The 26413-nt window shown below is 39.7% G+C and overlaps 1 protein-coding gene across 3 annotated transcripts in view; it reads right to left on the reverse strand.

Moving 5' to 3' along the window:
* The window catches only part of PRKCA (protein kinase C alpha), a 153704-nt gene that overhangs the window by 93317 nt on the left and 33974 nt on the right, over positions 1–26413 (reverse strand). For all 3 annotated transcript variants that reach the window (XM_039562626.1, XM_039562625.1, XM_039562627.1), the window contains exon 3: positions 1650–1732. In XM_039562626.1, the coding sequence (XP_039418560.1) occupies positions 1650–1732 (83 nt within the window). The remainder of the gene's footprint in view (positions 1–1649; positions 1733–26413) is intronic.

Genomic DNA, 26413 nt, shown 5'->3' on the forward strand with positions numbered 1-26413 from the left:
AGCTGTTCATGAGTGCCACCACTAAAATCGTCAATCAAGAGTTATCTCCCGTGAATATCCCACATCACAACGGAGCCCTAAGCTAAAACTCGATTTGGGTTATTCTCCTTGTAGTTCTAGGACTGACCAAAACAAATCAGCAAGGTATTGCTGGTAGGTATGAACTATATTTAGAGAATGAGGAATTAAGCAGATAATTTTTAATTGTTCAGACTTTTGTTTAAATTGTGGCCCCTTTGGGCTCAATGGGGGTTTTGCCAACAACAAACTCCACACAGATCAGGGATGAGAACATCACTCAGACAGGGCTGACCTGGGTTTCAGCCTCTCTGTAGCTCAAGGCACTTCAACTACACAACTCCCAAATTCCAAAAGCCTGCTTTAACTGTTAAACTACATGTACAGAGCCAACTGCCCCATTGTAAAGCTTAAAGAAATCAGGAACTTTCAGAAAAGCAAAGGTATGAAGAATAATCTTGGTTTCTTGCTCTTGCCTAATGATTGTTTTAATAGTAAAGCCTGTATCAGCTAAACAAGAGACACTGAACAGGGTAATTACACTCCTAACTTTAGCATTCTTCTTCTGTACCTAAATATAGATTTCCTGAAATGTTTAAAAATTAAAGTTTTAAAAATTCTTCTCAGTTCTTCAACATTTCCCCGTATTTAAATTTTAAAATGAGAGAACCTTCTAATATCTGAAATTTTCCAAGACCCCTTGTAGCTTCTGACCATGTATTGTTCACTGACCTCCTGGCTGGCATATTGAAACAATTCATGAGAAGCTCATTAAAACCTAGCAAGAAAATTCTTCTGGTGCATTTTATCAGAGGAGATAATAGCCTACAATCTAGAGCATGAATATGTTATAAGAAACAAAACAGAGCCATTCAGACAAAGAACACTTTGAATGTATTGTTCCCATAAGCAGATGTTAAATTACTTCACTGTAAAGTGGGATTTATAAAACCCAAAGAAATGTTATTTTTATGTGAACAAATGAGATCAGTTTATTATTTCAGCAGGGTGACACAAAGATCCTGCACATGTGTCTCACCACACAGGCAGATGTGCTGAGAGGAAAAACTGGTTGTTGACCAAAAATTCTACGTGTCTACAGAAGTACTGACAGAGCAGGATGGAATGGGAGTATCCAGACTGCTAGACTAGCTCAAACATGAAAATAAAATAAAAACCCAGTAAGCCAGCTGGCTCAAGATTAAACTGTCATTTAACTGGAGCTACAGATCCTTGTGTGCAGTGAGACAAGGACCAGAGACAGCTCAAAAGATACACTTTGAGATAAGATAGATAAAAAGAAAGCTTAGAAAAAGCTTCAGCCTTTCTGGGAATTGTTAACATCAAATACATCCAACATAAAGCGAAGAAAATAAAATGCTGATTCATGGTTGGGTAAACGCCTCAGGGTTGTCCTGTTCCAAGGATATTGTTCTTGGTCACACACTCAATCTTACTTTTCTGACCAAAAATAGATCTCTCCGTCCATAAACATTTTCTTCACAACTGTTAAAACCCACTTGGACTCAATTATCTGTCATGAAGAACCCATTGATCCTGTTTGTAACCTATTCTCACGGTTGTAACAACATAAAACTGTGTAAAGCCATCTTAAATGTTGATGTACTCACATCAGTGTCGGGTCCCTTGTCAGCCCCAGGACAAGAGAAGGTAACGAACTCATGGCATCTCTTGTGAACCACAAAACAGCAAACTGGCAAAAAAAGGGGAAACAACAGTTAGAATGGTTGTTGGTGGTGTTTTGGTTTTGTTTATTTGTTTTTCTGGTTTTTTTTTTTTCAAATTTTGTAACAAATACCAAATAAAACTTAAGTATTTCACCTGTAAGTCAATGAAAGAAAGCCGAGCCTCGTGTTAAATAAAGACACAAGACATCAAGCAAACACTGTGATTCAAGAGGAGATAAGCATTCACATTTAAAAACCAAGAGACTCTACACAATGATAAATCTTTAATGCTGAAGACATCCCACAGTGTTCAAATATAGTGTGGGATGAGCAGTTCTATGAAGCCACATTTCCTGAATCTAAATCCTCTGTCACAGGAACTGTCAATGTGCATCCAGCAAGAGCAGGAGGCAGGAGTGAGGAATGTTAAGCTGGAATGAAAGCCATCCTTGGGTGTGGGATTTGCTCCCCTGCATGCCTTGGGGAAGGCCTCTATGAAGATCCAAAGTCTTTCTCAGTTAATCACTTCTGTGAGGGACCAGAGTTCTCTCTGAGTGAAGCCTGTTGTAGAGAACAAAGTGTTCTCATAGCACAGAATGGCAGGAGATAATGGGAAAAGAAAATTAGCTCCTGATTGCAATATGAATGCCATTTAAAATTTATGAATGATCTGAAAGAACTTTTTCTTTCTGAGATAAAAAAGCTTCTGCAATGGGATCGAGGCCATAGGTTGTCACACAGCATAGGACACACAGGTCCCTCCAAACCACACAAAAAGAACAATTTGCTTGAGGGTGCTTGTTTTAGGAGTCAGTATTTCAGCTTTTCACCCTCACTACAGGTTCTTTCATAATATCAAACTTAGTTCTGATATTTTGAAATTGGTCCACATTTCAATGAAACAGACAATCAAGATTTGAGATTGAAAAAATCTTATAATAAACACCGTGCCATCAAGTAGTGAGTCAGGAGACTATAATGAAATAATTTAAAGGTAATTCACAGTTTGTTTATAGGTAATGCATTCTCTGTATGCTTGAAATTTTGCATTTCCAACACATAAAAATGCACTGTTTCCCAAGTCTAAAGAATAAAATAGATTTGAATTGCTTAACAACTGTGAACATTCAATTTCCTTAACTTCAGGGGAAACCGTATTAAATTATCTAAATTGTTCTCGAGAGCTCATTGCATGAGGCAACTTTAACACTTCTTTCCCATTTAAAACACATATTAATTTATTTAATAAATAAATAGTGAGGAAAGCTGTGACCAGGTGCACCTGCAGGTCACTCCAGACACAGCCATGATCCCATTAATGCCAGGCTGGCCTCATTCCCATCCCTAAATCTGCCCTTAAAGAAGTCTAATCACCCTTCTCTCTCTCCCCAGCTAATTTTTATTAGTGTCCCATGCAGAAATTGTTCTGTTTCCAACGTGGCATATGTTTATTCTTTGGGCAAACGGAATAAAGTGGGTTTTACTCCACTGAGTCCAGATTAGCTCTGCCAACTCCACTTGAGCAAGAGCTGTGGCTCAGTGTCTGCTGCCCACTTGGTTGTCTAGTTTGCTAATCAACCTAAATCCCAGTGAGTCCGGCAATTATCATTTTGATGGTTTGTTTTCTACCAACTGAAAGATCAGTAAGTGGCAATTACCATTAATATTACTTGCAGCTGAGTCATATTTTACTTTCAGATTATATTTTTGGTTCCAAATCTTCCAGTCTCAAGGACAATAGACTGATTTGTGTTTTCAGGAATAAATCACATGCAAAAAAATAAAAAATAAAACATCTTAGTATATCCTTCAGAAAATAAAGACGTTACCTAATTACTTTTGTAAAACTTGCAAAATATAATGTGATAATCTATGCAAAAGATCTGAGAAATATTATGGGAGTATCTGGAAAATTTGTAGAATGGAGCTGCTTCACCAATGCCTGCCATTCCAATGAGGACCTTGGAGTGGCTGCTCTGACTCTGCCTTTATTCAGCAGTATGTGTAAGGCAAACTGCATATTTGGGCATCTGTTTTGGGCAGGATTTATGAAACACCACAGTCACGTCCTATCTCTGAGCTGACAGCCTCTCACAGTGTGTGAAGGAACTCAACCAGAGACAATGTCGACCTTGTTTTTAATATGATTTAAGCATCGAGATAAAGACGTGGGAAGAGGAGTGCCACTGTTTGCTCCAGTCTGTGAACTTTAGCTGTGAACTTGCCTGGAAACTATGCTCATCACACTGCAATGGAAACCACAATTCAGCTGCCAGAGTAAGCAAACCAGAGAGGATTTGTCCCTTTGGACTGGGGCTACACCTCAAAACTACGTGCTAAGGCTTCGATTATCAGTGTGGATAACTGACCTCTTAAAACTTGAACTTGTGTCCAGCCTAACAATAGACTGACTGATGTGGGCAACTCCGCATGGGCAGCCTTGATTCTTTTTCCTTTATTTCCCATTTGTAATGGGTGACTTAATCTCCAAAGACCTGGTTCCTTAAGAGGTGCTCCAAAAGCACCAGACCTGTCTCTTCTTTTGAGAATACTCAAATGAGAACCAAACGTTTCAACACAGAAATAAGCAACACAACCAGCAACTCACATGGAATCATAAATCCAAAGGGAAAAGAACAAGTGTGAACTGAAATCCATCTGGCAGCCATCATTTCCATACATATAATTTAACATCCAAACTTTCATGCTGAAGTCCAGACGTTAGAGTGCATTTTAGCATTCAGTTTTAGTGTTTTCTTTATTTCCCAAAGCAACACAGATCTGGAGAACTCATGTAAAAAATTACTTAGTTCAGCTAAGTGCAAACAAAGTGTCACCTGCTTAAAATAACGTCTTTTTTTTTTTTTGGGAATAGAGATGAAAAATAACCTCTCACTTGTTACTTGTTTTGAAGAGATGTTAAGAGCTTCACATCACTTATTGCAGCTGTTAAGAAGTCACATTATGTTCATCACCTTCATGTAATGAAAGTTGTATTACACTATGCAGAGGCTGCCAGGAAATTTGTTCCTTTACATTTTACCATGAGCTGAAGTGAGCTGGCACACATTATGCAGAGTAGCTCGAGAGCAAAGTGGCATCTTGAGGCTGACAGCTAAAATTAAAAAGAAAATTATTGAGGTATTTTCATGTTTTGACAGCGTGATTTTCATCTGTGGTGTATATATAGAATATGGCTGTGAGCTTCCATCCTCTCCAGCTCTGGACTTGCTGGAGCCAAAGGCTCTCTGCAGCCCAGGGAGGGGAACAGGGAGGGATGGAGAGAACAAAACAGGCCTTGTGTTGCAAAACCAGACTAACCGCTCCCTCTCTGCTGGCATGTGGCATCTCCCAGGCTGTTCCCTGCCCTCTGCCCTCCCAGAGAGCAGAAAATGCCAATTGGGCAGCACAAAACCAAGGAAGAACCTGGTAAGGAGCACTCAGTGCGTTCTCAGAGCAAACAAGCTGAAGATGCTCGACACAGCTTGTCGGATTTATGGTACATAATGGAGGGCAGTTCATTCCACCCAACACTGTTCTGTCCAGGCACAGCACTGAGAAAAATATATTGTTATTAATAATACCTACATATATATATATATATATATATATAGGTGTCACTTAGAGTTACAAGGCTTCACTGTAAATTTCCAGCTTTATTCCAAATTATGTGGAGTGAGAAGATTGTTGTGCTATATCGTCGGGTGAGAGTTATCTGCTAAAAAACACTGCTGCTAATGGCTTTCATATATGACACAGATGGATGAGACCAAAGTGAAGTACTGCAATAATAAATAACAGAAATAGAAGCAGTCTTCTCTATTAGATGATCTATAAAGAAGAAAAGCCATTGCTGAGCCCACACATCACTCAGCCATATGTCTCAAAAGCTCCACAACCACAAGCATTCCAAAGAACAAGGGGTAAAAAATATCAAGACAAAAGTCACATGCTTTCCAATTGAGAATTATTCAAAAAGGTCAACAGATTTTTTTTTTTTTTTTAAATCACTTGTAAACTCCCACTTTTGGAAGAAAAAGAGCAGAGTAGATGAGCCTTTCCATTAAATATAAATAGCTCTACTACACCACAGTATTTATTTATTCAGTAAAACAAATTAAGCTGCAAACCTAAAGGGTGGAGAGAATATATTAGCCAGAAAGTCCAACTGAACTGCCAGTTGTCATCTACAGAGAAATCAGGGAGGCTTTGTCATCTTTGACTTGTTTTTGTAATCATAGAATCATACAATTATAAAGGTTGGAAGAGAGCACCAAGACCATCAAGTCCAACCTTGGAACAAATACCACCACACCCACTGAACCATGTTGCAAAATGCCCATGGTCAAGACTATTCCCCCAACTCAAATGATGAATTTATAACATTTTAACCAGTGTAAAAATCACACAGCTTCCCATCTAAACCAACCTCAAGGTTGTGGCTCCACTGACATGGCATTATTGGATGCCCCACAACAACAGGCACATAATTTCCAGGTGTCAAGCATTGATTCTTCCAAAGGAAGCAGCATTGGAGGTCTCGTGGGCAGCAACAGGGAAATAACTGTGTGCACACTCAGTATTTGTTGCTGGGCTCCTGCTTCGGCATTTTTAAATAAGAATTGATTCTGAACCAGACTAAGGAGTTACCACAGAAGTACAATAAGCACAAAATCCTCTCCAGCTTACTGTCAGAGGGCTCTGGAGGACTTTAGGGTCTCTGCAGGAGTTTGGAGCTGGGAGTCATTGTTATGTTGCTGTTTCAAACACTTTGCATTCTCACTGAGGCCACAGGATTTCCCCCAGGGGCCCATATCAGTGGCTGGCATGTGTTTTCTGCACAACACCAAACAATGAATGAATGAATGTGGCACGTGTTAGATCATCCTTGATTAAATATAGCAATTACAATAAACAGAAATAGAGTAGCACTTCAAAACAGAGAAATCAATTAAATCCCAGCTACATTTGTTGTTTAAATAAGTACTGTTTAAATAAGTTTAAATAAGGAATAGATAAACAAGAGGAGTAGCAATTAAGATACAGGATGTAGCAATATTTGTCTTTCTCCTCTTCTGAACATATTATAACTTGTGAAAATATAATGAAAATCCCTTTTACATTAAATATAAACAAGGCTATAGATGATAAAGCTAACAAAAGTCACAAGCAGCCCTACCTTTGACTGCTACTAACATACTGAATCCACTGAGAATTTTTCAAAATTAAATTACCCTAACTTTTCCAACATACATAATTTATAACACACCAGCTTGCTTTTGTGCCAGCGTTTCACCCCATCTAGAAGGAAGTGCTGTCTCAGGAGAGTAGCCAGGCTAACACTTAAAACTGCTACATGCAATCTTTCCACTTGGCATTTCCCACTCCTTTCTGACTAAACCAGCCTGGAGCCCAGCGAGACAGAGTCTGTTCCAGGCTAAGAGAGTTAATAAGAAAAACAACTGTCTCTGCCCATCACCTTCACCTGTTCCTAAGCTTCTTAGAGCTCTTTTGTAAACCCACGAGGTCACACAGCACCTTCACAGCGCTAATCTGTGTAGTGCTACACATTCCCTGGCTCATGGGTTATCTTCATTTTCGTTGTGGTTTCTGCAAAACTCAAGCTACCTTCTCAAAAACCTACCCTGGAACCAAGGTATAGAAATACATGAAATCGATATTGATAAATTAGGGCTGATTCCACCTTCTAAAGCTCCAAGCATACCTGCTTAACAATTATTGTGCCTAATCTCAAGCTCTCTGACCTTGCTGTAGATTTTCTGTTTGGTCCAGTTCAATTAGACTAAAGAAACTCGGGTGGAGGACAGAAATAAGACCACTGTAAACTCTGCTGTTTAATTTTTTTTTTTAATTTAAGAGAAAGTAACAGTTGACTGCAACAATATCTTATTTGTGTGAAAGGATTACACGGATTGTCTGGACAGTCTTAACTGCCCAGGTCATTAACTCCTTTACACTAAGTAGAAAACAGATGGATGTCTCTGGTAAGCTGGCTTTGCAAGATCTACGACAGTGTGCAAATACAGGCGGTGTGCCTGGCAGGGAATGCACATTCATTTACATTTACCCAAACAACTTTGGCGACCTGGCAGCACCGTGGGATAAAATTATAAATAAATACCTGCGCATTTTAAATTATAAATTTATACCTAACACATTTTTAAAACTGTTTGGATTTAGTAAAATACCTGAATATATTCACATCTGTCTGAATACCATATTCAGGTACATATTATACCGGTTTGTCATTTCTGTCTTCCATTACAGGAAAAAGAAGGTACATGATACAGTTTATTCTACTAAAACTGCAGCACAGTATTTGCAAAACTGAGGAAGAGTTTCAAAATATTGAAGGACTTAATGTAATATGAAATATTCAGCACTGTTTCAATCTACCTGTTAATTAAATACTTTCTGAGACAGAGATCACTGTTTCCATGTAAAGCCCTTGCTAAAATTTCACAAAGCCATTAATCTCCCTCCTTTGAGTTGTCCCATTTTATAAATGAATAAGAACCCAGAAATCATCTATCAAAAATGGTACTGAAAAAGCTATTTTGAGAACTTGTACCAACAAAAAAGGTGACCCACAATCACAGACTCTTTCTATCGCTTCTGCAGCTTGAATTCACTTCAGTTTGAGAACCTGCTGCTGTTAATGTGTTTTCTGCCAGCCACAAAGCCCTTCTGGGTGCTGCTCTCATCTGCTCTGGAGCTGAGCACAGGCACAGCAGTGAGGAACAGCACAGCTCTTCCAATTAAAGAGCTAACACAATAGGAGAGCCCAGAACTGCTTCCTGTGAACGCTGAGCAGTAGTTCTTCAGATTTTGCACCTATTTCAGCAATGACCCCAATCGCAGAAACGGGATGTCTTAAACAGCGCAGCTCCTTCAGTTTGATGCATCAACCAGCACAAAAAACCATGGGCTGGGAAAGGGAGCAGGAGGAAGCAGCACAGGCTGTACATAGTTTAAGGCTGTATAAAATGATGGGATAAGAGATGAAACCAAATCTCCAGAATGCGCCTGTTGGGTTGCATTTTGTTTTGCAATACAGCTGGAATTCCAGACACCGACAGAAAGCAAAGAGCTTTCGTTAAATCATGGTGACAGCCTCTACTACAAGACACAGGCTCACGAAGTCACATCATGCAACATGAAAAAATGAGGTGCTCAGTGAGTAAATGCTCCCCACAACTAAGAGCAAGTGCAATGGCTTTGCTCTTACAAGACCAGCCACTATCCCCTGGCGCCTTCTCCCAATTCTGCCTCCACCCCCTGAGCTCGGGACCAGCTCGGCGGACCACAGCCCCAGGAGCTGCCGTGGGCAGAGCTGCTCCTTGCTGCCAACCGAGCTGAAAACTGCACTGTTCACTCAGGGGAAGTTGAATGCACAGAACACAAACATCTGAAAGACTTGTGTGACTTCTTAATCTTTCATCTCACGTTAAATCACCCGCACAGTCAATTGAACGCAGCCCGCGCCACGCTCCGAAGGAATGACTGAACCCACTCGCAGCTCCAAGCCTGGAAAACTGATGGAATAAGGAAAGCACACTGGTACACCGGTGAGGTTTTACCATGAGTTCTTTAGCACCAGCCTTGTAGCTTGTTTTTCATAGCATTTTACTTCACAATTTAATGATACTGACGTACTGATGGCTGTAAACCAAAACATTTCCTGCGAGTACGATTTGTAAGGACACCAATACAACAAATGAAGCGCCAGATCTGAATGCCAAGAGCTGAACATTAAAGTATTTGGGGATATTTTGAATTTAAGTCCAGGCTTTCAGTTGTGTTTGAGAAAACCCTAAAACATGCTAACAAAACTAATGAATCTCCCTTGTCAGTAAACACAAGCCATACACTAATTCCATTAGTGCCAAATAATGTTTATTTTTCTTCAGCATGGCAAGAAGGGAGGCCAGGAGGACACTGAACAAGCTGTTTGAAATATGAACAGAGCCATACCCTGAGTACTGAACTGCAAGAAATAAACTTTCTGCAGTACCTGTTTGGACACAATCTTGACTGAAGATTTAGGTGAGGAGAGTTGAAAGGCTTCAAGGTGACAGATGATCACCAGATTACTTCATATGTGAAGTGATCCACTGGAAGGTGCAAAGCAGGGGGTGGGATGGTGTCAGAAGAAAGTGTCACACAGCAGCAACTTGTCTTGGTCTATGGTAATGAGCCTCTCACCTCCTCTCCTCTCCAGGTTTTTGGATGACTACAGCCTCACAAACAGCCAGCAGCCTCCTGCCATCCTTGCCCTGAGGCCTCCACATGTTCCATTCCAAGAAAACACACGTTATTTTGGTTTGTTTTGCCAGTAATTATTCTCTGCCTGTCTAAACCCACCAAAAGTGTCTCTTGAATAGAGAAAAGCATTTTAAAACAGAAAGGTTCAAAAGACACGGCTGAAATTTTCAAAGAATATCGAGGAAAATGATCAAGTTCAGCTCCTTTTGCACATAAGGGTTACTAATAAAACCAACTAATAATTCCTTTAGACACTTTTCTCAAAGAATTCAGGCTGGTTTCTTTAATCCTACCCACCAATTCTGTTTCAGCAGTAGCATTGTATCAAGAAATTGAAGAGGTTTTGTTAATTAAAGATTTTTCCAGTTCCTGTTTCTCTTCATTATTTCCATGTTACCCAACAGATGCCCAATATTTGTTGCAAGTCTTATCCAATTACATACATCTTATTAAAGGGTCATCTGCTAGAAACTTCAATATCGCTTTCCTGCTCTCATCAGTCACTGCAAACATTTCATCTCAAAGAAACTGCAACTTCTCAGGAAGAAAAACAACATACGCAAAAAAAATTAAATTCTATATTAGACTGATTACAGTTAGAAATTTGTTGCCAATGTAAGACAACACATGAGACAACACACACATTGGGAAGCCAATTAAAGAATTGAAGAATGAAGAAAATTCACCCCCAGATTTCTTTTCCACAGTATGTTTGGTGGGTATTTTATTTATTCATAACAAGCAGATTAATTTTGTAGGTTTGGAAGTTATCAAAATTACATGGTTGACTAAAAGACGTAAGTTACAGTAATTCATTCCAGTAGCAAAAGTGGTATTTATAAGAAATACCTGTGGGCTCAGAGGTTGGCAGTACATAAATAACAAAATACGAAACCATGGAAACATGTCATTTAATTATGAACAAATTATTTATATTTGCTGTAAACCATTTAATGAAAAAAAAAATTCAAAACAAAGAAGGAGTTGAGATGGGAGGTTTGCAGCAAGAAAACCCTATGGCAACAGTCACTGGAATTTTTCACCAGGTAGAACCACAGAACCATAGACAGGTTTGGGTTGGAAGGGACTTTAAAATCGTCTCGTCCCACCCTGTGCCACGGGCAGGGACACCTTCCACTATCCCACAGTGCTCCAAGCCCCATCCAGCCTGGCTTGTGATCCAGGGGCAGCCACAGCTGCTCTGGGCACCCTGTGCCAGGGCCTCCACACCTCACAGGAAAGGATTTTCCTCCTAATCTCTAATTTAAACCTTTGATCAGTTTGAAGCCATTCCCTCTTGTCCAGTTACTACAGGCTCTTGTGAACACTCTCTCTATATTCTCTGTAACTTTTAAAGGTACATTTTGAGCAGGAATTGGGACAATTTGAACAGCCTGTACCCATCAGTGTATGAACCCGGCATTAGGCTTGCATGCAAAGCCCTCCTGCGTTCCCACACCCTGGCTCCCAGTGCTTGGCCAGCTCAGCTGTTTGCACTCCTGGGGAAGCACATCCTCAGCACTCAGAGATGACAGAGCGATGATTTCTTAAGTCATGGTTAAGTGACTGACCACTTTAATTTGACAAATGGCACATTGCTGTCAGAACCAGTGGCCCTGCCTGCTTGTTCCTGTGTCTAAACACTTACATGGTCCATTTTTTTTGGCAATGTTAGGTTTTAGCTGGAGCAGTGCCCCAAGTTAGCTCAATACACAGCACATGGAAGCTCACACAGCACAAAAACAGCACTGCAGGACCACCAGAGTAGCCTAGATTTATACTAGGGAAAGTATCCACCTGATAAAAACCTGTATCAATGTTGAAACTCAGTCCTTCCGGCATGATTAGGTCAGAGAACTGAGATGATTTCTTCACTTTGTCCACGTGGCTGACAAAGATTTCAAAGCATTTTTAAGCAGAGACAGCACTCCTAGAACCCGATAATTATCTCAAAATGCTCCCCAAAATTTGGTCTGCATTTGAGCTCTTAATAACAATCATGGTTATTCTTGTTACCAAGTCATATAAAACCCTGACTGTGAAAATTGTATGAGAGCCTTTTCCACTGCATGCTCATGACATATTTGTGCAGTCCTTCCTGGCTCACTGAAGCAGCAATATAAACAGCATTTCTTAGTTCCTGTCAGAGAGACTGTGTTCTCATGATATGGAAAGGCAAACACTATTCTGTCTCCATATATTTACTAAAAGCAATATATTAGGACAAATAAAAAATGAGGCATGAATGTCAGTGACAAATTAGCTGACATTCATCCGAGAATATTGCTTCCAACAGGCCAAGAATTTTCAAGCAGCAGTAAGGGCCTGGAATTCAGTAAGCCATGATTCAACCCAAAATTTAAAAAAATAACAAGAAAGATGAGATTTCAACTCATTCCCACTCACCACAGAACATGGATTAAGGGTCTGCAGAGCAAAAATGAGGCAAATCAATTTCTGTCATTACTGTCTCTGCAGAGTGGTTTTGTTCAAGGCTTTACTGGATGGCATCGGCACTTTAGAAGTCAGGTCAAAAAGGCACAAAGGCAACTGAAAAAATTAAAGCAGTCTGTAATTGAACATCAAATCTATAACTTGGTAAGGAAAACAAAAGCCAAAATTTGAGCTTCGGGTTGACAGTTCTTAGAAGCTCTGACTACTAACAGATAAAATAAGAAATCCTTCTATGTTTCACAGGAGTTTAAAAATATAGCAACTTTATGAATACAAAAGAAACCACTGAAACCACTTCCTTTTGGACTTTAAAGTTTGTCTGATCTAAATAATAACTATTTCCCCTCCCTAACTGTCCCCCTTCTTATTTACAGTGCAACAAAGCAATGCATTTTTTTACAACATGTATTTAACATAATTAGAAACTACAGCTTTACAGAAACTACAGCTTTACAGAATCTCCATAATACACTTGTGGGTGCCTGAGATCTCGTATTATTCCAGAACTAATAAAAGTACTAGTGGATGTATCCATTTTAAGTGATAAGTCATTGCTAGAGGTGTTCATATAAATCACCCTGCTAGGTCTGTGGATAAGTTAAAAGGGGCCTATTTTTTTGCAGGAAGAATTAAATACATGTCAGAAATGTATCACTGGGCTCTCTCTGCTTAACTGCAGCACTCTCCCAGACTCCAGTGAGTTAGGGGAAAGAAGGAAAAAAAAACCCAACCACCAGAACCCAGGCACTTGTTTAGGCATGCAACCCCAAAGTGACATCTGGGAGCAGTCAGTCACTGACACAGAACACACAGGCACGGCCCTGCAGGGCAGCACAGCTCAGGGGCTGCTGCCAGCCAGGTGCCACATGGCCAAACCCCCTCTGGGAGGAGAACTGTGTCCATGTGTGCAAGGGCACAACCACAAATGCAAGAAGAAAAAAAATCGTGGCAAAGAACACGTGTAAGCAGCACTGGTGAGCAGTTCCCAAGAGTCCGTAGTGAAAAGACACAGAGACCAAAATTAAAGCACTTCAGGGAGACCAGGTTTCTTTGCTCTAAAACCCAGGCAGTGACAATAGGAAAAGAAGAAAACTGAAAGCAGGACAAAACCTCAAGGTTTATTGGACAGGGTACATGATCCAGGGAGACTGGGGCAAGTCACCCCACTTCAGCAGTTTCCTCAGAGCTCCTACCTATGTGTTCACACGTCCTGCTTCCCAAATAACAGAATTCAGATATTCAGTGTTAAATGTCCAAGTTCTAATGGATCAATGCCTCTACTTGGCAATGTTTCTCCTTAGACCTCAGTTTGGAAAAACAGATCATTCCGTGGCTAGTTTGGAGCAAGATAAAAAAGCCACTTTTTCCCTTGCAAGATTTGAATTTAAGTCCTTATAATTAATAGCCTGAGTAACACCCTTTTATATAATGCAGCTCATTCATTACATCTCACCCACACTTAAGTGCTGTTTCATATTTCTGATGGTGAATATTCCTTTATTTCAGCCAAAAATAGTTTTTATTTTCAATCACTTTATGCCTTGTAATGCTGCACACTGCAGGGTGCTTAAATCCTTCACAAATGGAGTAAAATAATGCAGTAAAACTGTATGAAAGCAAGTGATTTATGGAAAACTGCATGTTCTCTCCATAAACAATGTGACACTGTTAGAAATGTGGATGGAAAATAACAAATTCCAGGAGGCTACAAGTGGCATACAAACAGACAAATTCTGCATGAATTATGCTGAAGGAGTATGATAAATGTGCAAGTAAGTTCAGGCTCTAAAGTTTGAACAAGTGCATCCCACACGCAGAATAGTATCATACAAATCAACAAACTACTAGAGAAGAGATCAAACTTACATTAATACCTGGATGCACCGTGGATTTTCACTGTAGCTGGAACTTTGCTTTAAAGCTGTCATGATTAATTTGCAAATATGTCATTCCTAAAATCAGTGGAGAATGGGGCTGCAGACAGGACTAAACTGTCTTAGGCAAATGGCCAGGAGAGAGGGAGAGAATGTGAGAGGTCACAAAAGACTTCAGCCAGACTCTTTCCATAGAAAGCTGCTTTAGAAAATTAATTTCTTCACCAGTCTGGGTGAAAACAGCCATTCAAATCGGAGGGCAAAGCTACAACATCCAAAACTCACAGTTTCAGTGCAGCAAGAAGTCTCCTGTGACTGTGCCTGATGGGCAGAAAACAAGCTAAAAACAACCTCAGCCTGTCAAACTCTGCTGAAGAAGAGAGTGTTAGTCTGTGGTTCCATAGCTGCTTCACACAGGCACAAAGCAGCAGCTCTGCTGAAGGAAACATTTCTGGGACCTGCCCCACTCCCCAGCTGCTCATTCCTGCCCTGGACCAGACCCTTCCTTTTGCAGACACTCCTGGATGAGTGGCACAAAGGCATTTTCTTATTCAAGCATTCCCTTCTGGGCACATTAGCACAGCTTTTATGCTGATGCAGCAAAATAGTCCAAGTCACTGCCCAGGAAAGGATTGGTGTGCAGGAAATCAGCCAGGGAATGCCTGACCTGCAGCTCCAGGGTGGGGCCAGGCTCCTTCCAGGTTGGAGCAGCTGACCTGGGTTGTGGAAGGACACCAGAGCCTTCACCAAAGACTCAGCATCTTCACAACAGAAATCAAGAGGAAAATTCCTATCCGGGATTTTGCCCCATTTCCCCAGCCACATCTTGCCCTTTAACATTATACACCCCTAGAGCCAAAGGTTGGACTTGCTATTAATTGTTTAACTAATTGTTGAATCCTAGGCTGCCTGAGTTACAGGAGCTGCGGTTGGTGAGGATTTCTACAGCTAAAAACCCAAAAGGTGCATTTGTTCTGAAACTCATTGAGTGGCTAAAACTCATTAAAAACAGATTTATGAAAGTGACTCAGAATCTGGAACAAATTGAAGATGAGTAACAAAAAACAACGAACAGAAAGAATGTGTTCTATTATTTTTAAAACGTGCGGCACTGACAGCTTGCACCGACCCTGCTGAGGACAGAGCCCAGTTCCTTCCTTGCCATGTCTTCAGATTTGCTCCTTTTCTGCACTTCCTGAAGGTTCAACTGTAGAATTAAAAGGGTTTTTTTACATTTTCTTCTTGGACATACTTCTGCTAAGCAACAGCTGACACTACAACTGGTAATAGTAATGCCAGGTATTGCTGTAATCAGGAATTCATGGTTCATCTCCCTGCTGCATAATGGAACTTCATTCTTCTCACAGCACATTCCCATTTCTCTAAAACAGAGTTTTTAAAGCAATTTAAACTATTTCAGTTATGTTAAGCTTTTGTAGAAAAGCCACAAAAATTATAAAGTTTTCTTTTAAACTACGGCTGTGTGGTGTAAACTGGTATTTCACACATTTATTTTTTTGTTTGCGAGGGACAACAAAAGATTGTATTTATGTCTTAAAAATACAAAAAGGGCTTTTTTTCTTTGTTTGGGTTTTACATCCATTCACAGAGACATTAACACAGTAAGTCTATTAACAAGTGCAAGGGGTATCACAAGTTCACTTGTGGTAATTAGTCATATTTCAGCTTTGAATGACTCTCTGCTCCAAAGAAAAAGATTATGGTTTTTCTTCTTGCTCTATTACCCAACTGCCATTTAAGTCAATCTGCTGAAAGTGTATCTGCTTCAATGGAAGCTCAAAATAAACCATTAAAGGAAAATGCAAATCTCTGAGCTTTTTGGGATTTTTTAATACTTTAATCTAATAAGAACATTTTACATGACTAAGAAATTCCAGCTGAATCTGTTATTCAGCTCTCCTTTAGCTCTTCCATTAATTCCATTTTTGCTGTCATTAATAGGACCAAAAAAACCCCCAAACCTATTTTAATGGCAAGATATTTATAAGAAGTGTCAAGTTCTTGTACAGGTTGCATGAAACAAAGCTTCATACCAACACATATTCCTAATGCTTAATACAGTAAGGAAAGCCTTTTCACAGGACATAGACTCAAAGGATCATGGAAAGGTTTTGGTTGGGTAGGATCTTAAAAATCATCTCATCCACCCACGGGCAGGGACACCTTCCACTATCCCAGGGCCTCCAAGCCCTGTCCAACCTGGCCTTGGACACTTCCAGGGATCCAGGGGCAGCCACAGCTTCTCTGGGCACCCTGTGCCAGGCCCTCCCCACCCTTCAAGAATTTCCTCCTAATGTCTCACCTGAATCTAAACCTGGCACACACTCAACTGTTTTCCTTCAGTTCAGATGGGAGCCAGCACTGCAGGGCCCTCAGGGTTGCCCCCTGCAGGAAAATGCTTCATCAAAAAGCTCCTATTCCCCAAACCCTACCAGGAAAGATGACCTTTCACCACTGCTGTCAAACAAAGCTGCATCAGGAAATTCATGTCGTGCTGCTGTTAACAGATTTGATAAGTACATGCTGAATATAAGGAATATGGAAGGATATTGATTAGATGAGTGGTCTCCTGCCACAAGGCATTGCCAGCTGGGTTCGGCTCCCTTCCAAGAGTCAGTGAATCACCAAACCTTGCGGAGAGGGGAAAAAAAGGAGGCTGATGTGGATTAGTGACAAATGGGATACTGCGAGTTCACTGGACTCATTACCAAAAGAAAATGAAAAGAACCAGACCTACGCCTTCAAAAAAACCCCATGTGGATCAAAATACTGGCTCTTTACACTTCATAGCACTTGTAAATTAGTCATTTGATGTAAAACAAATATGAACAAAAAAACCCAACATAAGTAAGAGTTTAACTTTGTAGGAGTTTATGTTGTGCATTAACTAGCTCAGTTTTTTGGAGTAAGATGCAACCAAAACCTGTCAAACTTCTATTATACTTGTGTTGTTTTGACAGCAGCTGGCACACACTGTTCTGATTTACAGAGATGCAGATTTTAGCTTGTTTTCAGGAACTTTTGTACAATACAAATTGGCCTGTCATGCTTTCTGTTGGCATCTTCATTTCAGGATCTTATGTGTAAGACTTGGTTAAAGGGTTTTAAAAGTGGCCTATGGCAAAAAAAAAGGACAAAAATGAAACCCCACACCATCTCTTCCATGGGGAAAATTATTCCTACTTCAGGGTAGCTATTCAATTTGATTCAGGCATTATTAAAGCCTCAGCATCCTCAAGAGACTTTCAGCCTTCTCAGTGAATGACCCCTCCCAGCATACTTTGTGCATTTAAACTCTACTTCCAGCAATGCTGTACATGTTTATCATTCTGTTAGCAAGGAATTTACAATAAAGCTTGTTTTGCTTTAAGAGGAAAAAGCATTTCTGTTCACATGATGGCTTCCTGTGCACAGTGCTCACACTGGTGTAAAAAAATTTGTGTTAATGCCATCCCAGCTCCTCCAAACACCACGTGAACAGAGCTCTCCCTGCTCAGCTAATGGACACTGTCAAAACAGAAAGCCAGGTTTTCACTTTTGCTGAGCAACACACGACTTGGTTTCTCCCTTATTTACTGCTGACATTTCTTTGTAAATAAAATTGTTCTCCTTCCTGGCTGGAGCATTATGATTCAGCAATCATAGGAGGGGGGAGCTGTCTTGACTTGACCAATTATTACAGGTTTATAAATGAGCACCAGTGGGATTTATCCCATGTGCACGTTTAGACATTGAACAGAGGTTGTATTTGTTTGAGCTCACGGCTTTGTAATCAGTGGAGGGAAGCAGGCCTGTTTGTTAAAAGCAGTGCTTCATCCTGATATAAATTGCTTGCATTATGTGGAAAAGTCCCCCATTAGAAAAGATGGATACTATTCTCTTAAAAAAAATTCTTTAGGATGAGATTAATCACATCTGAGCAGAGCTCACTCCTCTCCACAGGCTACAAAGGGATCCAAGACATGTCTCAGTGTAACATTTACAACGTTGGCATTTAAATGTGAGCAGATTAATTTCATGGTATAGGTTGGAAAAAATAAAATAAGGTTTAAATTAATAAGATAATCTGTGTATGCACTGAGCCCCGAGCCAGCTCCTGCTGCTTGGCTGAGGATGCTGTGCCTGGCTCTGCCCTGAGCCAGGAGGATCCCCTGTGCTGCTGCTGGGACCAAGCAAGAACCGATGCTCTGCCTTGTGCCTCCTCCCTCCATTAGCACCACGCTCACTGAAGATTTCTGTGCTGGGGTTTGAGGTTAAAAACTTCTTTCTCTCTGTTCTGGAGTCTGAGTGCTGCCCTCCTTCCACACAGTGAGGGCTCAGGCATTGACCACAGCGCCTTTGAGGCCTCGCTCCAAACACAGAGGGAGCTGCAGGGAGCTCGTTTAGGACCTGGGTGTGTGTAAGGACAGGCAAACCAAAGTCCCCTATAAATAGACCACACTGACTTTCAGCCTTTTCAGTTCATTCCTTCCCTTTTTGGACTGATTTCTGGCCATATTATGCACACTGGAAGAATAGATGCAAATTCCCCGGTGGCTATTAGTGTGTCTAGACTCATTCATTGACCCAGATGATGTCTTAATTGCCTCTTTTCTATCTGATGGGGAAAATATACTCTAACTTTTCCTGGTTGCAAGCTTTGCCATTAAGTTTTCTAACTGATATCTCTGAATTTAATGAAAATTGGTGATACTCCGTGTTCTCTGGTATTGAGTTATGAGCAGCACTTACCACAGGCTTAACAGGACTCATAGGAAGCCTCTGCCCATCTAAATGTTTCAGAACTTCAGATTTTTGGGCTCTTGGCTACTAGACAAGGTAGTGGCTGTTACCTATGAAACTTACACCTTTTTATACAATATACTAGGTTAGCAGGAATGAAGTAAGTTCAACTTATATGTACCTTTTTATCAATATTTAACAATTTCAGGTAGGGGGAATTTAACAATTTTTGGAAGTGTTCAAATTTACAAATTGCCTTTAAATTTACAAATTCACAAACCAGTACTGTCTGACCGTGCTCTGCAGAGAAATTCCAAGATGAAAATAAAATGGAGCCAGAGGTTGTGGTGTAACTTCTGCTATTACTGTTTTTCATGAGGAGAATTAATGTATTTTCTCTTTGTATGGCTGCCCAAACCCTGAGAGCAGCCAGGCACTACACACATTAGCAATGCAGTTTTTGGATTACCTGGTAAGAAATTTGAATTTCCAAGTGGAAATCTGTGTTTATGTGATAGGTCTTCATTTATAGCAAGGAACCTGTCCCTCAAAAGAAGCAACGCATTGGGCAGTTGCATCATTTCATGGTTTTAAGATTAAAAGAGCCTAAGAAGCTTTTGGACTGCATGCTGCATCAAATTTACACTGCTGCATCAGTGAGCACTAAAAGCCAAAAAAGTATTAGTAGGTTTAGCAGATTTAAGTAAGGATGCCTTTCACTGATTACTTCCTGCTAATGTAATTTTGTTTTAATCATTTAAACTATTAATACATCATTTGTATCACAAAGATAATAGAGGTCCAGTGTACACTGTGTATCGTGGGTCACTTACTCAGTACTTCTATCCCTGTGGAATTTCCAGTTTGAATAACAGGCTTTTCTACAAAAAGCAATCAGCAGGCCATAGCATTAACCTCATATTCCAATCCCTTCTCTCCGTAATGCCCAACAGAAACAGTAATTGAAAACTCCATTTAAAAACTCTCCCAGGTCTCCAAACTAAAAGAAAGCATGAGGACTTTACTGTTGCACAATCTGGGCAACACAGGGAAGAAGAACCCAGAGGCCTGAGGATGGAATAACAGCTCACCTCAGTCTGAGGTGCAGAAATTATCCTCCCTCAGTGCGTGCTTTGTGGCAGCAGAGTGACTTGGCTGCCAAAATATTCTTTTTTATTCTTTTTTAAAATTCATTTTTAGGACTTTATGGGCCTGTTCCAGCACACAGAAGGTGCAACAGAAAACCTCCCAAAGCTTATAACAAAACTTATATTATAACAAAAACTTGAAATCAGCTCTGCTCTGTAGCATGAAATTTTTGTTCCTTTGCTTAATGCACTTGATACTCTTTTCCATTCTTTCAACTACTATTTTTATTCTGCTCAAAACATGACTGTCTTCAGGGACAACATGTTCATTCAAAGTATGAATGTTTCATTCATGGCCCTCGACAGACTGAGAAAGAGTTTGACTGCAGAATATAGAGTTGTGTATTTCCCTTCACCCGAGTCTCATCATGAATGATCCTCTCTCACACCAGTTTAAGTAATTTCCTGGAAAAATATGACTCCTACCATCCTTTGCCTCTTCATGTTTGTAATTTTTCCCTTACCACATTCTCAAAAATGCATTCATTTTTCCCTTACCATTTTCCTCTAAAATGAATACATTCAGGCAGCAAACCTCTCCTTGCTGTGGCTGATCTTTTATATCAGGGTATCAACAGGACATTTAGACTAGAGGAGGGTTCTACATTTCTATTTTTCTGGGGATTTTTCTCGCTTCCCTATTAAGATGAACTCTGAAGTTGATTTCACCTGTAATAGATCAGTTTTAAGAATGATCCAGGGAAAATATAAACAAGGTCTGTAACCAAAACACAAGGAGCCTTCCTGGTGGTTATATCCCAGTCTAAATCTTGTCATTTAATTCAGTTCAGTGATGACTTCTGCTGACAGCCATGGATCTGGCTGGATGCAGGATTATTCCCCACCTCAGTTCAACATCAGGCAGCAGGAAGTTTGTAAGCAGCAAGTCTTGAAGCCAGATTCTAGGTGCTACATAGTAAAGATATTTTCAAAGAATTCTTGTTTTAGGTCTAATAAAATGGCATTTTAACAGAACAATTACAGTGGGAAGCACTGTGAAGAAATGCATGCCAAAAAAAATTTTTTTAAAAAAGGAGGTTTTCTGTAAAATGTGATTGGTGTTAATGACTAATATAGTTCCCTTTTTAACTAATTTCCACTATAGATTGAAATGAACATTTTTTCAGTAATTTTCCAGTAAAAAACTTGTTCTAAACATTATTCTAAAGAAGTTCCATCAGAAATATGTGAAGTTTGAATGCTTCAATGGTTGAGTAAGAAAAGAAGGGCTGACAAAGAGATCCAAGTAACCAAAGGATATTTATGGTTTAGTTCAGTATCAGGGAGAAAAGGCTGAAACTACTCTCGAGGTTTCTTCCTTTCCACAAATATATGAAACACTTCAGTGATCTGAGGGAACAGAACTATTACAACTCTGACTGAGAGACATTTCAAGCATTTTCCAAGTTCTGACCACAAAGTCATCACTTTGCAGAGGATGTTAACAGGGTGAATTTTGCTGGGTGGGAGAAGGAAACCACCATTGTCTCCCCAAATGTAGCAAGGGAAAAACCCCCAAACAATTTAATGTTAGTCCAGTGCATGTGGGTTGAATTTTAAAACAGCAAAAATGCACTTGAAGTGATGGACTTGAAGCCCTGGATGCTCTTGCTGTGTGGGGCAGACAGACTCCAGCAGAATGCCATTTCCATTATTAGTTCCCTGCAAAATGCCAAGTTGCTGTGACAGGCACAGCCACGGAGACAAATAAAAGCTCCTTGCACTGGGATCCCCTTAGATTAGAAATGCCTTGATGAAAACCAGAGGAGTTAAAGAAAATTTTGGTTCGTTTTCTTTAACAATTCAGAGTCTTGCATTTATACCTAAAAGTCTTGTTTTTAAGTCTTGATAATAATTTCTTATTATACCTAAAAGGTAACAAATGCCCTTTTCTAGTATGCATAGTATACTACTTTAGAGAAGGAACATTCAAGTGTTCCCAAATATGGACAAATGGGCAGAACAGACATATTTACTGTGTTTTTAAAAAGAATTCCTGACAAAACCATCCAAGTGATGACCATGACTAAATTTTAAAATGAACTATTGGTGGAGTGCAGCTTGTGCCAATTCCAGGAGAGACCTTATGTACCATAATAATTCCTACATTTTCTGTTTTACTTTTGACATTCTTTTCCCTTTCTTTCCTTTCAATTTCTAAATACAGGTTTTTCAATTTCTAAATGAGGTCTGCTAAAATCGACCTGGAATACATTTTATCTTTTGAATTATAGTACTTCACTCTTGTGTGGCAATAAAAAGAAAATTTCCTTGTGACAGTTGCAGAAAAGCTCATTGGAGTATGAAGATGTAGTTGTTAAAATTAGAATCAAATTAATGCAAGGGTTTCCTGCTGGAAACTTTTTTCTACCTTCAATTTGGGAAGTTTAAACCTGTATTTTAGTATTAGATTATCCTAATTTGTAAAAGATGTGGACATATGGAGAGATGTACTATTGTAACATGTGCATGGTTCCCAAACTATGTTTGGTAGCGTGGTAATTTGCAAATGGCTTTAAAAAAAAAATCTTAAAGTTTTTGGTCCTTATAGGAAATGTGTATTTAAGAATTAAAGTACAATTCTAATGGCTCGTTACTGAGTTGCAGCAGAACTTCAGGACTCGCAGTTTCTCCGTTTTGGTTTTCTAAGGACCCTTGCTTCCTGTCTGGTTTTGCATTTAGAGATTCATTCCTGAGTCAAAGGCCCTTGGAAGTTGCTGGGTGACTGCACTGAAAGAGCCCAACCAAATAAGAAAAGCCCTTCTGGAGGATGAACTGAAAAGGGAAGCAAACACTGTTTGTTCACCTCACTGCTGCCTCATCATGAATAAAGAGACCTTGAAAGTACACCAGAACTGTTTATTCAAAACATAAATACCTCCTTTCTTTAGTCTTTTGGCATAGCCTTTGAATGACCTAACCAAACAGCAAAAACAGTGTCAATGAAGTAGGGAGCTTACACCTACCTCAGTGAACTTCTTATAAAAATAAATGTTTAAAATTCCATTTTTCTTGAAAGCTATTATGCTGCTCCCTTCTACAGAGAGCCCATTCTGAATGTGAGCTCAAGCATTTGATTTTTGACGTATTTTGATATTTGTCTTTAGTATCCTTACCCTGGATAAATTGGGTTATTAGGGAAATCAAGGCAGACAACTGCAGAACAGAGATCTGAACAATAAAACAGGGAGCAGTACAAGTAAAACCAGAAAACAGTAATTTTAAAAAAACCCCAAACACTTCCAAGAACATTAATTGTATGCTCACGGCCAGGGTATGGGGGTTGCTGTCCCCAGCTTCAGGTAGGAGGCCCCTCAGGACACAGAAGGACCAGAAGGATGAACACAGTCTCCAGAACCTCCCCCCAGGTGCAGCACGAGGTGTGTGATCCTCACTGCTGTGCCACGCTGACCTCAGAGCACTGAAGGACCAAGAAAAAATGCAGCAACTTGGCTAAGAACCCTGATGGACTACAACCCCAAATCGTTATGGCCCCTACCTTTAATTCCATCCATACAAGATTCTAAAACACTTGGTTTCATTAAGTTTTTGACCAAAAATTTCCAGAAAAACCCCTGAATGGATCAGACTAAAAATTATTTTTAGCTGCAGATAGACCTCAGACCTTTTTCCTTTAGTTCTTCAAATTTAGTATTTCAAGTATTGATACATTAAAATCAGCTCTTTATATTTCTAGTTAGAAGTCTTGATTTCAGCCTAAAATGAGGTTCAGAGAAACAGACAATTCTTACCTGTGTACACTAAAACTTGAAAATCCATCCTGAAACACAGGAGGAGTTTCTCCACAAGAATATATTTCAAATGTTTTGGAGGTTTAACCTTTCTTTCTGAATTGCTTTTGTTGTCATGCCGTCCTTTGTTTCCAAGGTAGCAGGAGCAAATAGGAATCAGTGCTGAGCCAGTCTTGTCTGTTTTGTGTGGACTCACGTTGTTCCTCTAACTCCAATCTGTTCTTTTGTGAAAAAAACACCAGTGCTGAGTTTGTGTAAAATTAGGATATAGGAGTCTGTTTGAATGGTAAGGGAATTTTTTTTCAATCATTTCTAGATGATAGCTAAAACCAAATTCAATGAATTATGGAACTATAACTGAATTAGGAAATGTTACAGAACCACTGGCTTAACATTTACAGAGAATAATACAGTGAAAGTTCCATATGGAAAAACAACTCTTCAGTGTCCAAGTACTTGGGCGGTGACTGCCCTATAAATGCAATTCAGAGCATGAATCCCACTGCTTCCCCCAATATTCTAAGGCATCTATGGCATCTGAATTCTCCTTATTGGCAGAAAATCTGCTGATTCCTGCCAGCTTTGAACAGCCAACCCACTACCTCTACATATGACAAAGAAAACTAGGGCAAACATTCCACTCTGACAGCTTGTTGGAGAAAGATAGAGGAAATCAGTTAAAAGAGAGAGGCAAATATCTTCTCCCTCTCCTCATGTGTGGTTCAGAAGAGCCAAGCCATGCCCCACTGTACAGGACAGCAGCAGCCCTGTTCAGTCACCTGGCACCAAAAAGTAAGGCTGGGAGGTTATTGCAAATAACGCTCCTGACCCTGCCTAGACAGACTACTTTAAATGAAATCCAAAGTGTTAATACAGCACTAATTTGTGTGCCAACAGTGTTCCCTTCTTTTGAGGCTGGAATTCGAAAATCTTCTGTGGAGAGGCAGACAAGCAACTGGATTGCAAGGAAACAGTAGCTTGGTTTTTTTCTGAGGTCATTCTAAAAGTCTGAATTTTAATTTGTCTTGCAAAAAGCCTTGAAAAACTGCACATCAGGCTAAAGAACACAGAGATATTATCAAGTATTTTATACTTTTTGCCTCTGCAAGACTGGAAACAATGCAAATCACCACTTTCATTTTGCTTATCAAGCCTGAGACTGAAAAGGCGTGATCATGAAAAGGAGGAAGGGGAAAGGGAGAACTTTTGCTGATTTCTTCACATCAATTATATGAGAAAACCTTTCCTAAGTTCTGGCCTCCATAGAAAATTACTCTTGTGGCCCATGATGCTGTGTAGGAAGTGTTCTCAGTTCACCTTTGTGACAAATACAATAGGATTTAATCCAGTCAGCTATGGCACCATAAAATATCATCAGTCTCAGGAAACAAAATTCTTCAGAACAAGCCTTATGAGCAATTGAATGTCTTCTCCATTCCCAGATCCAATTACAAAGCTGCCTGTCATTACCTTTAGAATTCCTTTTCCCTACTTATCTAACTGGATATTCTTTCTTCCCTTTTAAACACATCTCTTATACGACTTTATCTTCATCTTTTCCACAACACACTCACTGTAGGGAAATATCTGTCTTCCCTAAATTTCCATTGTGAACTTCACTTATTCAATTTACTTTCAAATAAGAATTTCACACAGTTTTGTAATATCCTTTTTTCTCCATCCCTTATAATTTTCTAAGTATTTTTATTCATAACTTTCTTGTAGTATTTTCTTTTCCTGAATTTAACTGCGAAAACAACTTGGCATACAGTCAGAAAGACACCACACAAAACCAAGTTATTCTAATGATATAAGGCCTTAGAATTTCATCATCAAGGTAGAAATGTTACTAAAAGTAGTGAAGTTTTCCATGTATATTTAGTATTTACCTGATTTCACTTTGGATGTGGTAATGAGAAAATGCACAGAGTGAAATGATAACCACAAACCCCCCTTTAGATGGTGTTACTCAAGAAAGAGAATCACTGCCAAACACCAGATAACCCCAATCCAGTAGGGAACAGAATTCTGATGTCTTTTCACATCAGTGTGGACAATCCCAGCAGTAAGCATTCACCTTACTTAATACTAACTAGAAAACATTATGTAAGTCTGTTCAAAATATTCAAATGAAGCTTTGTTAAATTTTTCTTTAGAGCTGGAACATATGATCAGCTTAGCATCACCAAGCTATCTAATTAGCCATCTGCTTCTTGGAATTTTGTTAAATATGTATTATATACTTGTAACAAAGGAGTATTTTATCAGCCCAAGAAGTCTCCTGTTATCACATTAAAGAGGAGGACCAATGAAGCATTCTCTGGACATTGAGCTAATGGAGAACCAGACATCTCAAACAATTTGCAGAAACTCCCTGAGAGCCAGAAGAAATCTTAAACAACCCAACTCCCCACACAAACTCAATCCATAGTCTTCTGCTCAATAAAGAA

Source organism: Corvus cornix, chromosome 18 (genome assembly GCF_000738735.6).
Source record: "Corvus cornix cornix isolate S_Up_H32 chromosome 18, ASM73873v5, whole genome shotgun sequence".
NCBI classification, from domain to species: domain Eukaryota; kingdom Metazoa; phylum Chordata; class Aves; order Passeriformes; family Corvidae; genus Corvus; species Corvus cornix.